Source organism: Phacochoerus africanus, chromosome 2 (genome assembly GCF_016906955.1).
Source record: "Phacochoerus africanus isolate WHEZ1 chromosome 2, ROS_Pafr_v1, whole genome shotgun sequence".
NCBI classification, from domain to species: domain Eukaryota; kingdom Metazoa; phylum Chordata; class Mammalia; order Artiodactyla; family Suidae; genus Phacochoerus; species Phacochoerus africanus.
In genome coordinates this window covers 264,024,243-264,039,371 of record NC_062545.1, presented here as the reverse complement: position 1 = coordinate 264,039,371, position 15,129 = coordinate 264,024,243, and the positions used below count along the sequence as shown (strand labels likewise).

At 50.6% G+C, this 15,129-nt stretch overlaps 1 protein-coding gene across 1 annotated transcript in view; it reads left to right on the top strand.

The window, feature by feature from the left end:
* The window catches only part of TTLL11 (tubulin tyrosine ligase like 11), a 255,043-nt gene that overhangs the window by 87,569 nt on the left and 152,345 nt on the right, over positions 1-15,129 (top strand). Inside the window, 2 exon segments of the mRNA XM_047768318.1 lie at positions 10,556-11,075; positions 11,078-11,130. Coding sequence (XP_047624274.1) covers positions 10,556-11,075; positions 11,078-11,130 — 573 coding nt within the window.

Sequence of the window (15,129 nt, the reverse complement as noted above, 5' to 3'; positions counted from 1 at the left end):
GAGATGTTCATTTGTGCTGGATATTAGATTCCAGTTATAAGTGAGATCATATGGTATTTGTCTTTGTCTTTCTGGCTCATTTCACTCAGTATGAGATTCTCTAGTTCCATCCATGTTGCTGCAAATGGCATGATGTCATTCTTTTTTATGGCTGAGTAGTATTCCATCGTGTATCTATACCACATCTTCCGAATCCAATCATCTGTCGATGGACATTTGGGTTGTTTCCATGTCCTGGCTATTGTGAATAGTCCAGCACCATTTTTAAAGGGACCTTTATGTATATGAACTCATTCAGTTGTCAAGACATCTCCTGTCCAGTAGACATACAATCTGCATCACATCCCTGAGGAAACTGAGGCAGAGAACTTGGGTGTTTTGCCTAAGGACACGCAGAAAAACGTCTTTAAAAAAACAAAGGAAAAATCAATATCAGATTTCTCAGAGCATAGCTGTGGGGATTAATTAACATAACGAAAGTCAAGCATATGGTAGGTGCTCATAAACAGTAGTTATTTGTATATATTATTATTATTACATTTAAAAGTGGTGAGCTTTCCTCTTAGAACTGGTACATGGACCCTGAAAGATGACAGAGTTTAGCAGAACAAGTGTAGCCCTTGGGAATACAAACCCACACTTGGGTTCCGATCCTGCCCTCCCTCCTCCGCCTGTCTGACCTTGGGGGGAAAACTTATCCTTTAAATCTCAGTTTCCTCACTTGTGATAGGGGGTGCTGTTAGTAGTATTGGGCTGAACCAAATGAAATTGATGCTATCCATAATGGCTGTTTTTGACCTATAAAAATAGCGATTTCATCTGACTCATGTTTTATTTTATTTATTTAGTCTTTTTTTTTGTCTTTTTGTCTTTTTAGGGCCACACCCACGGCATATGGAGGCTTCCAGGCTAGGGGTCTAATTGGAGCTGCAGCCACCGGTCTACACCACAGCCACAGCAATGCCCGATCCGAGCTGAGTCTGCAACCTACACCACAGCTCATGGCAACACTGGATCCTTAACCCACTGAGCGAGGCCAGGGATTGAACCTGCAACCTCATGGTTCCTAGTTGGATTCATTTCCACTGCACCATGATGGGAACTTACTATTTATTTAGTCTTTTTAGGGCCACACTTGTGGCATATCAAAGTTCCCAGGCTAGGGGTAGAGTTGGAGCTGCAGCTGCTGGCCTACGCCACAGTAACACCGGATCCGAGCTGTGTCTGTGACCTACACCACAACTCAAGGCAATGCCGGATCCTTAACCCACTGAGTGAAGCCTCATGGATCCTAGTTAGGTTTGTAACCCACTGAGCCACAACGGGAACTCCCTAACTCTCCTTTTAATGCCCGCCTCACAGGGCTGCTTGTAAAGCATATGGGACTCCCTGGCCAGAGCCTGGGCTTCAGGTGATCAGGAAGCTATTCTGGTATCATAGGTAGAGAAAGTTAGGTAGGGGTGTTGAGGAGAAAAGCTGAGCTGGGGGCCTGGGTGCAGGTGGGTGATGTGACAGCAGGGGGAACCTGGGGTGGCTCTCAGGTTCCTGGCTGGGGGACACGGGCGGTACTATTTACTGACACTGGGAGCACAGGAGAGGGAGATGTGAGAAAAGAGGCAGTGGACTAGAACTGGCCACACGGCATTTGTGGTGCCCGTGGAGATGTCTCATTATACGGGGCTGGAGCCCAAGGGAGAAGCATGTGCCAGAGACAGAGAACGGGGAGTCAGCCGCGTCCAGGGTGTAAGTAACTGAAGTCCTGGGCCTGGACCAAACATAATGACATTGAACAAAGGGAGACGTGGCATCCAGGTTCCCTGCTAGGAGGGGATAGGAAGGGGCAGGAAAATCTAGAGAGGTATCTTCCCTGCCCTCAAGGAGTTAGCAGTTAACTGAGCCTCTGTTTTGTAGGGTCTGGAAGTATGGGAGGAGTCCCTGGTTACAAAGTATCAAAGTGAAAATGCCATCACACATCTTGTGGGGTTGGAGCTCATGGGTCTCCAGATCCATATGGACCTGCCCGGCCCGAGGTTTGTCCTGAATCAATACCGCCAACAGTAATGCTGTTTTAGCCCAAAGAGCATCAGGAGGGAGGGTTCCTTGTCGGAGTGGCAAAATATGACGTCGATCTCCTTGTATTTTTGTAAAGCTCAGCGTAAAGTGTGGCGAGAATGGGATGGGCTGAAAGACTGTGGTTCTGGGAAGGAGGAAAAGCTAGGACTGGGGGTCTGAAGCGCTTTCGATTGTAACACGGTCCTATGTATTTGCAGGTGCGCTCAAGATTATTTAGCCAGCTCGTTAGCAAGAAACCCTCAGTACTGGAAAAACAAGTTTAGCTGGGCGGGGGCTTACCCAGCAGTCGAGTGTTGTGGGTTTCAGGTGAGATCAGCTGCGGTGCCTTCTGGAGTCTCCACAGGAAACCTTAGAGAAGAGAGGAAGGGGAGTGAGGCCGCTGAGGCCAGAGAGACGAAGCAGGCTGTGGTGGACCCTGCTGGGGGACCCCCAAGTGTATGGAAGTGTGAGCTGCCAGCCATGGGGACCAGCCGACAGCTGAGGGTCAGAGACAGGCCCAGGCACCAAGGGCAGCCAAGCCAGTCAGAGATGAGCCTCACTCTCTACTGGAGGAGGGTCAGGAAACTGAGGTAGAACAATCAAAATGAAGTCAAATGGAATAATAAAAACCGATCCTGGAGTTCGTGTGTTGTGGCTCAGTGGAAACAATCTGACTAGTGTCCATGAGGACGCAGGTTTGATTCCTGGCCTCGCTCGGGGGTTAAGGATCTAGCGTTGCCGTGAGCCGTGGTGTATGTCACAGATGCAGCTCGGATCTGGCGTTGCTGTGGCTGTGGTGCAGGCCGGTGGCTACAGCTCTAATTTGACCCCTAGCCTGGGAACCTCTATATGCTGCAGTTGTGGCCTTACAAAAGCAAAAACAAAACAAAACAGAACAAACCTGATCCTGTGTTAAGTACGAATGCAAGACATGATTTTATTATCCTCACAGCCGCCAGCTAAGCAAACCGAGGCACAGAGAGGTCAGAAAACCTTTGGGAGTCCGCAGCCGGTAAAGGGCAGGAGCCCTGGGCTTCAGAGCACAGTAGGCGGCGTCCACATTCTTAGCTCCCCCAATATATATACCTAAAGATGCAACTTGAATACACCATCGCTGTACACTTGAAGACACATATGTAGTTCCATGATGTGATGGAGTCGTGCTGGGGACAGGTTAGATGCCACGGCCCTGGGGCAAAGAGGACGAGGGGGTTGTAGGCCAGGAAAGGGTTCTCGGAGGGAGCCTTTGAGCTGGGCCTTTGGTATCTCTGCCAGTGGAGGCCAAGGAGAAGCCCGTGGCAGAGGGGAGGGCAGGGCAATGCGGGACCGAGGACCCTTAGATGCATGTAGCTGGCCTGCCAAGGAAGGGGTCTTTGAAGCCACGCCAGGAGTTGCACGTGAGTGGTCAGCTCTAACTCCTTGGGAATAATTAATGTTACTTCTTTTAAACTGTTCAAGTAAATCTAAGGTCCTCGTGAGTGATAAAAACGGGGTTTTGTTGCTGTTGTTTGCTTGTTTTGTTTTACCACTTCGGTTTTCTTGATTGGAGCTCTGCAAAAGCAAGGGGGTGGGGAAGTGTTTGGCCTGTGCAGGGGCAGTTTCTCCTCCTCGCAGGGGGCCCGTGGCCCCCACTAACTACCGGGTTGAGAGGTTTCTTGGGGTACCCTTCCTCCAGTTCAAGGTATTCCATGTCTGAGTTTAAAATCGGAGTCTCAGCTCTGTCAGAGAGCGGTTCATATTTCTGCCAAAATTAGAGTTGCTGCATCAAAGTGAATCACGTGTGTAAGATACTGGATGTGGTCTGGTTCCTAGAACGGTGAGGGGCTCGGGGACGTAGGTACAAAGTCCTAAGTAGGCTTTGTGGCTACAGGTGCTCAGTTAATAATCAGTCAATGAATGAGATGAACTCCTCCTCTCCCACCCCCACCCCAGACCCCTCTTCTTTCTGTAAACGCCACTGTCCCCCCCCACACACTGTTGACACCATCTCTCTCCCCTTCACTCCATCCAGCCCGCAGCTGCCCCCGAATCCACCTGCATCCTGTTTCTGCACTCCGACCCTGTCGCCACTGCTCCAGCTCAGGCCTCTGGGCCTGTGACAGCCCCAAATCTTCCTGCACCTGGTCTCATCCTGCCAGACCATCCTCCTCAGGGACCTCAGAGTGATGTGGGTGCCACGTTACCCAGCCATTAAATCTGCTAGTTGCTTGGAGGTCAAGTACAAACACAGGTGTGGGGGATCTTTTCTACCTGTTTCAGTCTCCGTACTTTCCCTGTGTAACCTGGCCCATCACGGAGACTCTGCCGTCATCCAGGGCTGATGACACCAGACTCCTCTCCTTCCTTCCAACCCCACTGTAGGTGTCTGTTCGGGCTGGTCCTCTCTGCCCCCTCCTGTCTACCCCTCCAGTCCAGCCAGAGGGGTGTTTCTAGTTAAGTTGTGCAATTAAGTTTGCTCTCACTTCAGGATATTGTCCCAACTTCCCTAAAATGATATTCAAGGCCCTTCCCTCCCGGGCCCCGTTTCCTCCCCAAGCCTGATCTGCCATTGCTCTTCTTCACACACACCCCACATTCATTCTAGACCTGGAATGAATTCAAATCCTCAGTGGTAACGACCCTGAGTAGCATCCATGAGGACTTGAGTTTGATCCCTGGCCTCGCTCATTGGGTTAAGGATCCGGTGTTGCCATGAGCTGTGGTGTTGGCTGGCAGCCACAGCTCCGATTGGACACGTAGCCTGGGAACCTACCTATGCCTCAGGTGCGGCCCTAAAAAGACCAAAAAGAAAAAAAAAATCTTGCTTCTGTGTTCTCTTGGCTGTGTGACCTTTGGCAGGTTACTTAACCTCTCTGGGCCTCCGTTTCCTTATCTGTAAAATAGAGTTGTAGAGGGTTAAATGAACTAATATGTGTAAAGTGCTTAGAATAGCGCCTGACCCGTAATAAGTCCCAGTAGGTGTGTGCTGATCTTGTTGTTTTTATTGCTGTGGTGATCTGGCTCCTGTGAATCTCATTAGAGGGATTTCCAAGGTGCTTCCCCACCCCCACCCCCACCCTGACTCCCTGGCTGTTCTCTGGCCCTGGGAACATATCCCCGTCTTTCCTGCATTCACAAAACCCCACCACCCCAGCATCATGTCACCTGTTCTTCCTCTGGGCCTCACCTGTCTACCTCCCACCCCGGTCCTTCCTGCAGGGCCCTCTACAACCTAACTGCAGACCTCCTCCTTCTCTCCTGACTCAGAGGCTGGCACACTGGGAGTAGGAATTTGCCCTCACTGGGTGTGAGGCTCGGTTGACTGAGGCTGGAAGGGGCGGCTGCCTGCCCCCATCCAGCATGCATTTTGTGACACCTGCTTGTCTACGGGAGGCTTGTTCTTGCTGAAGCTCTGCTCCCTGTTGCCTGTGACACCACGGGTCCCAGTTGCTGAGATTGGATGCAAATGGACCCAGTGACAGAGGGGTGCTCTAACTGGCTTTGACTTCCCCGGTACTGCAGATACTCTATTTCTTCAGAAACTGTCCTCTCACCTGCCCCTCGCTGCTCATAATGTTTTGTGGCTCGGTATGCCAGGGGCTGAATTTCTCTCTCGAAAGAGTTTAGCGTGCTTCCCCCAGATGCCCAGCCGACTTCCTCAAGGGCATCATAAATCTCCCGTCCAGATCGCCCGCTCTTGTAGATCATCCCCGTGCGCTGATCACGGCAGCCCCGTGTGAACCCAGCGCTGATTAATGTCGCCCGCGTGTTTGTAACACAGCCTTCAACTGTGAGGCTGTTGAGATAAATCATTGTTCCGAACTGTTAGCTGGCGAAAGCTGGGGACCTTAGTGTGACCCCCGTTATGGTATGGGTGAGTACAGCCAGGCCCAGGAGGTCAGGTGACTTTCTCAAAGTCACACAGTCAGAAATTATCTAACTAAACCGGGACTAGAGTCCCGATTTTCTGTTTTTCACTTCGGCACCCTTTCTAACTCACCCAAAGCTATCTCTTTTCTTTTCCTTTTTTATTAGAAAAATTTTACCTTAAAGTAGTAAATTAGGCATAATATAAAACTTACCATCTTAAGCGTTTTTAAGTGTACAGTTCAATAGGATTAAGTCCATTTGTATTGTCGTATAGCCATAACCAGCATCCATCTCCAGAATTTCTTCATCCTCCCAAACAGAAGCTCTGAACCCATCACACACTAGCTCCCCATGCCTCCCCCCAACCCCGGTCCTGGGTAACCGCCCTTCCACTCTCTGCCTCTGAATTTGATGACTCTGGGCACCTCCTACCAGTGAAACCATTGGTGTTTGTTCTGTGTGTGATGGCTTATTTCACTTAGCATCACGTCTTCAAGTTTCGGTGGAGTGTGTGTCAGAATGTCCTTCCTTTTTAGAGCTGAATAATACTCAATTGTATGGCTAGACAGCATTTTTTTTATCCATTCATCTGTTGATGGACACTTGGGTTTTTCCAACTTTTGACTCTTGTGAACAATGCTGCTCTGAGCACGGGCGTACAGAAATCTGTTCACCAAAAGCTATTCCTTATGAAAATATGTTTAGAGATACTTTCTGCTACCTAGTATTGCCACTTGAATTTTTTTTTTTTTTGGATAAGTTTGGAAGATATGAAAAAACATATATAAAAGTTGCTAATTTTATGTGGTATATATTTCCAGAATTTCCTATCCATGTTGCCCATAATTTTAGAAGTTTTGTGCAGACGGAGAGAGGATTTTAACAGGTAGGCCAATCTGGGTGTTAGGGAGAACATTCGAAATAGCTTTAAGGGGCAGACAGCCTGAGACCAGAGTGTGACCCCTGGCCAACCACGGCATTTTGGAGATTTCATTCAATGTGAGCTCACCTTAGCAGTAATGCAGAGGGGACTTTTTGTGATGGTGCTTCTTTAAGACTGTTTTAACATCTTAACAGAGTGTCTTACTGTTATGGAGAGTCGAATTTTGAAGTGGGCCTTTGGCATCAGGTGTGAGGGGGGCGGGCAGTCTTTCCCAGTCACATTTGTGAAATATCCACTAGAGGGCAGTAAAAGACATAAAATTTTTCAATAGGGCCGAAGAGTGCCTGGCCATCAGGCAGTCACAGCCTCTCTGTATCTCTTGTAGCCTTCCATGCGTACAGTTATAAGATAATGAATTTTACACCTGAGAGCATGTTTGCGTAAACCATCAGCTGGAGCCCAAGTGTAAGTCTTCCTCACATTCGGGCTAATGTTAATGCATCAAACTCCATTCCATATATTGGGCCCAGATTGTCTTCCTGTTTAATTTACATTAGTCCAGTGTGAACATCAGAATCACTCGTCATGCTTTTGTCCAAATATCCATGCCTGGGTCTTGTCCCAGATCTATGAAATCAGAATACCTGGGCCTGGTCCATGACTTCTTGCTTATGACCAGTGCATGCATTCTTAACTTTAATAACTGGGGGGAAGGGGCCACCCTTGAGTAAAACCTCAAAGGAAAGTGAATGTGAATTCTGGAAAATCTTTTTCTCTTTTTAAAAGAGAAGTTGTCAAAAAAAAAAAAAAGGTAGTAATTTCCATTTTTGGTGCAACAGAAATGATTCTGACTCGTATCCAGGAGGATGCAGGTTTGTCTTTTTTTTTTTTTGCTATTTCTTGGGCCGCTCCCATGGCATATGGAGGTTACCAGGCTAGGGGTCAAATCAGAGCTGTAGCCCCCGGCCTACGCCAGACCCACAGCAACGAGGGATCCGAGCCGCGTCTGCAACCTACACCACAGCTCAGGCCGGACCATTAACCCACTGAGCAAGGGCAGGGACCGAACCCGCAACCTCATGGTTCCTAGTCGGATTCGTTAACCACTGCACCATGACGGGAACTCCCAGGATGCAGGTTTGATCCCTGGCCTCGCTCAGTGGGTTAAGGATTTCGCATTGCCGTGAGCTGTGGTGTAGTTTGCATACGCGGCTCAGATCTGGCATTGCCGTACCTGTGACATAGGCTGGCAGCCATAACTCCAATTTGACCCCTAGCCTGGGAATTTCCCTTATGCCGTGGGTATAGCCCTTAGGAAAAAAAAAAAAGCAATAAATAGATTAAAAAATAAAAGAGAATTTGCTGAAGGTTCTGGTGGCTTTGGGAACCACATCCAGAAGCGCTCTGTGGCTGGCCCTGGTGCCTGCATCAGAGCCAGCTGGGAACCCAGACAGAAGAGCTGGAACTGAGGTGGTATTGGCAAACGGGGATCTATGGTTCTGGTTCCAGGAAGGCCATGCTCAAGGGCCACCCTCTTCAGCGGGAGGCCAGAGCTCAGGTACCAATACTTTCGGCTATAGTGAGAAAATCTTTCCTGTAGGATTCGGGGAAAAGAGACCTCTGATTTTATCTTATGGAGGTAAAGATGGCACAGAGAACCCACTGGGAAGTCGGAAGACATCAGTTGCCATCCTAACCATCCCACTAGCCAGTTAGGGAACCCAAGGCAAGTCATGTCACCTCTCTGAGCCTCAGCCTCCCTGTTTGAATTATGAGAGGATAGGATGCCATTGGTCTCCAAGAATCCTTCCAGTTCTAAATATCCAATGATTCCATTGGTATTAATAATCTTGATTTGTACAGTACTAGTCTGGCAAAGAGCAGAAGAAATATTCAGCAGTGCAATGAATGACGGAGGCTATTGACCATGCAGTTTAATTTATTTAAGCACATACACTGAATTCAAAGGAGAAAATATTGTGGCCAATAAGATATCGAACCATTAGTATCTTCAGCATAGCAAAAGCTTTCCAGAGGGAAAAATTACCCATCAGCGCAAACTTGACATTTTTCACTTCCTGATCCATAACTGCCATTTCTCCAGGCCGCTTATATTTACTGTAAAGGGCCAAATGTATGAATGCTTTGGGTGAATATTAAATAAGTGCATAAACGTCAAGGTCACTGTTGCAAGGAAGGCTCCATGGAGGGCCCCGGGAGGCTTGCATTGATCTCCTGTGAAGTTCCATCTCGAATCCTGCTGACAAGGAGAAACAATTGATGTGGACCATTATTAAGGCTTTAAGTGTTTCTCCATTGTTAAAGATCTTTTACAAGCCCGGAGTAACTGATAGTGCCCAAGGAATTGGCAACAGCTTCACTTAGAAATATAGGCTGGTCAGAGAGATAAGTCAAAGGCAGAGCACAGACGTCCTGGGTCGGGCTTACGCGGCAGAGGGGCGCAGTCGGGCGAGACCAGCGCCAGGGCATGCGGCCGGGGCTTGGCAAGGAAAGCTCGTTCACCACCTCTTTCACGCCAGAAGCCGCAGAGATAGCGGCTCCCTCTTTCAAATCCACCTTTCCATTTCCCCCAGCTCCCCTCCCCCAGTGAAAACCTCCCAAGGCTCATACAAGTGTCCAGGGGAATCGGGCGTGATGCAGACCTGCAGATCTGGGCTGACAGTCTGAACTGGTCAAGTGCCCGGGATAATTAGGTGGGTGTCCTGCTGACCCGGAGCCGGGAGGAGAGCAAGTCTTATGATGACAGAATCTAGTTTCAAAAGCTCTCAACAGACCAAAGGCTTGGCTGAGTCTTCCAGAGGCCCCTAATAAGAGAAATAGATGGTAAAACTAACGGCTCCCGGGCACCAGCTCTGTGGGCGGCAGTGCGCTGGGCCCTGTGTACATTTCAGTTTATTTCATCTTTACAGTGACCCAGGGAGGAAAGGTTTTTATATCCCCATTTTTAAAACGAGGAAACAGAGACATGGAAGTGCAGAGGGAGGTGCGAGCACTTCAGAGCCCTGGAGCTGGATCCCAAGCCCCATTCTGCTCCTCAGCCAACCGGCAGGTTACTTCCTCTTTAAAAAAATAGCAGTAGCCAGGCTCTGTGGCTGCCTTTGATGTGTCAGGTTCTGTGGGCTTTGCCCTTTGCCTTGATTACCTCATTAAATCCTCAGAACAATCTTTCTCCTCTTTTCCAGATGAGGTAGGCGCAGATAACTTAAGTAACTTGCCCAAGGTCCCACCAGAAGTAGCAGGGCCAGGATGTGAACCCACGCAGCCTGACTCCCAGGCCTCTGATCTTAACCAGAGCCGGACCCTCTCTGTTTCCTGTTGTATGAAAAGGGAACGACTGTGAGGGTCTGTGAGGGTTAGAAGACATAGCTTATGTCAGGTGCCTGATGTAGAACCTGCACATAGTAGGTGCCCATAAATAGTGCCAGATTTATTGTCCTTGCCGTCACCACACTGCCGTCAGTTCAATGACTTGCTCGGGGTTAGGGCTGATAACCGGCAGAGACCTGGGATTTGAATCCAGGTCTGGTGACTGCAGACCCGCCGCCTTGTGGAGGACAAGATTGGAGGCAGTTTTCACGTCACTGTCTCACTACCTCGGTAGCGTCACTTCCCGACAGGCGCTCAGTGAGTATTCGCACAGGCAGGGCCCATCGTGTCACTCATTCACCAACCCTTTGCCAACATCCTTCTCTGTCTCGGGGACCAGAGAGGAAAAGAATACCATGCTAACCATCTTTTTTCTTCCCCCAGGTTCGAATGGTGAAAGACGGGGACCCCTCCTGGAAGCCCACGTTTATCGTGAAACCTGATAGTGGTTGTCAGGGTGACGGAATCTACCTCATTAAAGACCCCAGTGACATCCGTCTGGCAGGAACCCTTCAGAGCAGGCCAGCGGTGGTCCAGGAGTACATCTGCAAACCTCTCCTAATCGACAAGCTCAAGTTTGATATTCGTCTGTACGTCTTGCTAAAGTCCCTAGACCCCTTAGAGATTTACATAGCCAAAGACGGACTCTCGCGGTTTTGTACAGAGCCGTACCAGGAACCCAGCCCCAAAAACCTGCACCACATCTTCATGCACTTGACCAACTACTCGCTGAACATCCACAGCGGTAACTTTGTCCATTCGGACAGCGCTAGCACAGGCAGCAAGAGGACTTTCTCTAGCATTCTTGGTAGGTTGTCGGCCAAGGGTGTGGACGTCAAGAAGGTCTGGTCTGATATCATCGCCTTGGTGATTAAGACCGTCATTGCCCTGACTCCAGAGCTCAAAGTTTCTACCAGTCGGATATCCCCGCGGGGAGGCCGGGGCCCACCTGCTTCCAGGTAACCATCACCCCTTCCCAGCCCAAGTTCCCCACCTTGACGGGGCCTTTAGAGGGATCCCTGGCCTCATCTGGCGTGAGGGAGGTGGGTTGGGTGGCCGGGGAGCGGGGGTGGAGGAGTGGTTGCGGGCATGGGCTTTGGTGTGAAACCAGGGTCCAACTTCCTGCTGTCTATTTGCTGTGAGATTTGGGGCAAGTTACTTCCGTTTTCCTATGTGTAAAATGAGACTAATGGTTCCTCCCTTAAAGGGTGTAAGATTCAAATGAGATGGAACGAGATGGAAAGCCCAGTGGCTCCCATTCATTCATTCATTCATTTCTCCAACAAAGTTTTACCACCTGCTTAGTAGGGGCCAGGCACTGCTTGAGGTATTGGCGAGGTAGGAAGTCAGGTCCCTGCTGGCTGATGCAAGAGTCTGCTATTGTGGGAGACAAATCAGAAGCAATTAGTATAAAGGGTCACCAGTGCTAGAATAGAGTAGGAAACGTTCCAGGCGCTGTGAGATTGTGGGACCATCTAATATTTTGTGAGTGGGGACAAGGGTGGTCTGGAAGGACTTCCAGAAGAACTAGAACCTGGAGTAAGAGGTAGATGGGGCAGGCCAGACTGGATAGGGCTGGGGAGACAAAGTGTCCTGGGGGAGATATCTTTGCAGCCTGAGCGGGGAGGGGGAACTAAAGGTGGGTTCCACATGGCTGGAGGGTGGGGCTTGAGGTCTGAAGGGAGGTGAGAAAGATGAGGCAGGTGAGGCAGGTAGGGGGTAAGCCGGGGAAAGCTGAGGGCAGTGGGGAGCCAGAGGAGGGTGCCAGCAGGGCACCAGTGCACCCAGATGTGCCACAAGGTGGAGAATGGATTGAGGCATGGCTGGGAGCAGGGAGGGGACTGGTGAGCTGATTGCTTCCTTATAAGCAAGAGAGGATGCTGGCCGGGAGTGGGGAGGTCTTGGTGGAGTTGGAGAGAATAGACTCCAGAGCCATTAAGAGGTGGAATGGTCAGACTTGGTGACTGGATGGGGCTGGGAGTGAGTCTAGAGATGGTGGCAGTGACGGAGGGGGGAGAACCCAGACCAAACCACAGGTGGCTTAGGCACTTGGATGGAGGGACAGAGGCCACCAGAAGGGGACCAGGCTTGTAGGGGGAGGGTAAGGAATTGGGCTCGAACATGCCTTTGAAGTGCCTGTGACCTCCAAGTGGAAAGGCTGGGTGGACAGTTGGACATCTGGGCCTGGAGTTGAGGAGGAGAGGTCTGGGCTGGAGAGAGAGACTGGGAACTCTGCAGTGGTCCCTGAAGCCACCAGAGGCTATGGCGGGGGAAAGAGGACAGAGACAATCCCATGGGCACCACCATTCAGCTAAGGGACAGGCATCGAGGGGGCAGCAAAGGAGGCCAAGAAGGAGCCACTCGAGCTCGAGAAGGGATGTCAGGAGAGGAAGCAGCCTAAATGCTTGGCAAAGAAGCAGGTGGGGGTGAGCCACCCCAGACGCTGCTGAGATGCCATGTGAGACCAGAGCTGAAAGAGTCCGTTGATGTCCTGGGGTGATGGGACAGGGAGATGGGTAGTGGCCTGAGCCCGTGTGCGGGAGGGGAGGAGATGGGGACAGGAGGAGCGGCCTCTTCCTGGACATTTGGTGGCAAAGGTGGGGGTGGGGGACTGGGAGTCCCGGCACACGGTTCCCTGCAACCCGATAAATCCGAATGGGGAGCAGATGATGTGAAGGACACCTCTGGGACCGTCTTCACTGAATCCTTAAGACTCTTTTGGAGCAGTTACTATCTGAGAAAGAGCGCATGGCGCACGCGCTAAGCTGTGAAGCAGAACCGCCAAATGATTATCCCCAACTCGCCTCCCAGCCCGAGATCCCCACTTCGCTCACTTCTCCCCCATCCCATTTCTCACCCCCAGGTAACCATCATCCCAAATTTTATGTTCATCATTTCCTCTCTTTAAAAAGAATACTTTTATTATACGTGAATGTATCCCTAAGCAATATATTATTTTGTGTCACTGGTTTGTGAGCTTTATAAAAACATGACGATCAAGCACGTGGGCTTCTGCAACTTTCTTTTCCACCACATGTGGCTGTGGCTCATCGGTTCCATTTCATTTGCACTGCTGTGGATTCGTGGTAAACGCGTGCAATTTGTCCATCGGTTCTTCTGTCAGTGAACGTCCGAGTTGTTTCCAGTCCTTTCTCTAAGGCTCTGGCGGGGGAATAACGAGTAACGTGGAACAAGAAGGGAGGGGAGGCAGTGGGACAGCGTTGCTGATGGACGGGACGTTCGTTTGACAGAAGAGGAGGCTGGTCCTAAGCTGCAGCCATAAATGCAGAGGGACGACCCTGAGGGCTGGGCTCCGGTCAGCAGGATTTCCAGGAGGCTGGCGGAAGCCTTGGGAGGGGACTTCCAGCATCGATCAGTCCCAGGAAGGGCTAATTGTCACCCAAAGATCTGTCCTGAGGCATTTGGATGCCAGGCTTTGGTTCTCAGGCAAGATGTCCAGCTCAGCCATCAGTAGTTGGCTTAGGGCATTAGAAAGCAGACGCTTAGAGGCAGGACCAGAGAGAACCGGTCCCAGCTGGAGCCTTTGGAAGCTTAGGGTGAAGGGCTAGTTGCAACGTGGAGGCCACCGGGGGTCAACCCGGGGGATTGTGTGGTCACATCTGTTCGACAGTGACAGCTATTCCAGGAGTATCATGTGGGCCCGCATGCACGGCCAAGCCACAGAGGCCTGGCATGGCGCGGGTGCAGGGTAGAAGGCTGGGGCGGTGGCTTTGCAGCTTGTCTCACTGTGGACGGGTGGCTTGGGGTGCCCATGGGGGTGGGAACCAGGGGCCCATGCTGTGGGGGCTAGAAGGCCAATGGGGCGGGAGCCGCTGGTTTGGACAGATCACATCCGGCAAAGGGAACCACAGCCCTGTGACCATTTCCTACCGCTTGACCACACTAAGTGCTGCCAGGCCTGGGGTCAGGAGAGGAGCAGGGGCCAGAAGTGACCCCACCCCACCCCCGGGAGAAGCTTGTCCTCTTCCCAGCCGGGTGACCTTGGGCGTGTTTCCTCACCACCCTGAGCCTGTTTCTTTCTCTGTGAATCACCTCTCCTCTCTTCCCTACCTGCCTTCTTTGGAGTAAAGTGATGAGGGTGAAAAGGTATAAAGCCTTAGATGACTGAAATCCATTTTACGTGCATCTCAGAGTCATAGAGACTGAAGTCCTTGGAGTTCTCTCCTGCTTTCTCTATCCTTAGCACTTGTTAAAACACTTGTTTGTTTGGATCTCAAACACGTGAACTTGGAACCCGAAGATTGAGGGACAGCATGTGCTTCTGCCATCGACTCGCTGTGTGATCTTGTCTCAGTCTTGTCTGTGCCTCGGTCTCCTCGCCTACCCCACAGGTTTGTGAACTAATTCACATGAGACAAAGATGAGGAAGGGCTTTGCACACGCTACTGTTGTACACATATGTAACAGATTAATTCCTTGTCACGGACGCCCCTTTTGCTTGTAGCCTGGGCCTGGCCCAGACGGCAGCATTCCAGGACATAAACTCTAGCCAACAAAATTACATTTATCTTAAAACATGTGACTGTGACCCCTTTCCAATCACAGCCACAATAACTACTTGGGAAATTGTGATGGCCCGGAGCAGGAGCTGGCACGGCTCGTCTGTGGGCAAGTTTCCTGTAATCTGTTGCCTAGGAACGTGGCTGCCCTGTCATTCCGGCCTGTCCCCCTGTCATTGCCCAGGCAGCCCCCAGCAACATATCACCCGTCAGTCTTCTTGAGGGCAGTTCTGTGACCCTGGCTTAAACAGCCAGGTCCATCTGGTGTTGATGATTCATGTGGCAGAAATGCACACGCAGAGCAACGGTTTCCAGATCAACCTTCGTGAACATTCTATCCCAATTTCATTGCTCCGTTTCTCTCTGCCTCTAGCTCTGAGTCTACTTCTCTCCTTGACCGTGATCCTTTCCCTCCAGTGTCTGGAGGAGGCACCTTCT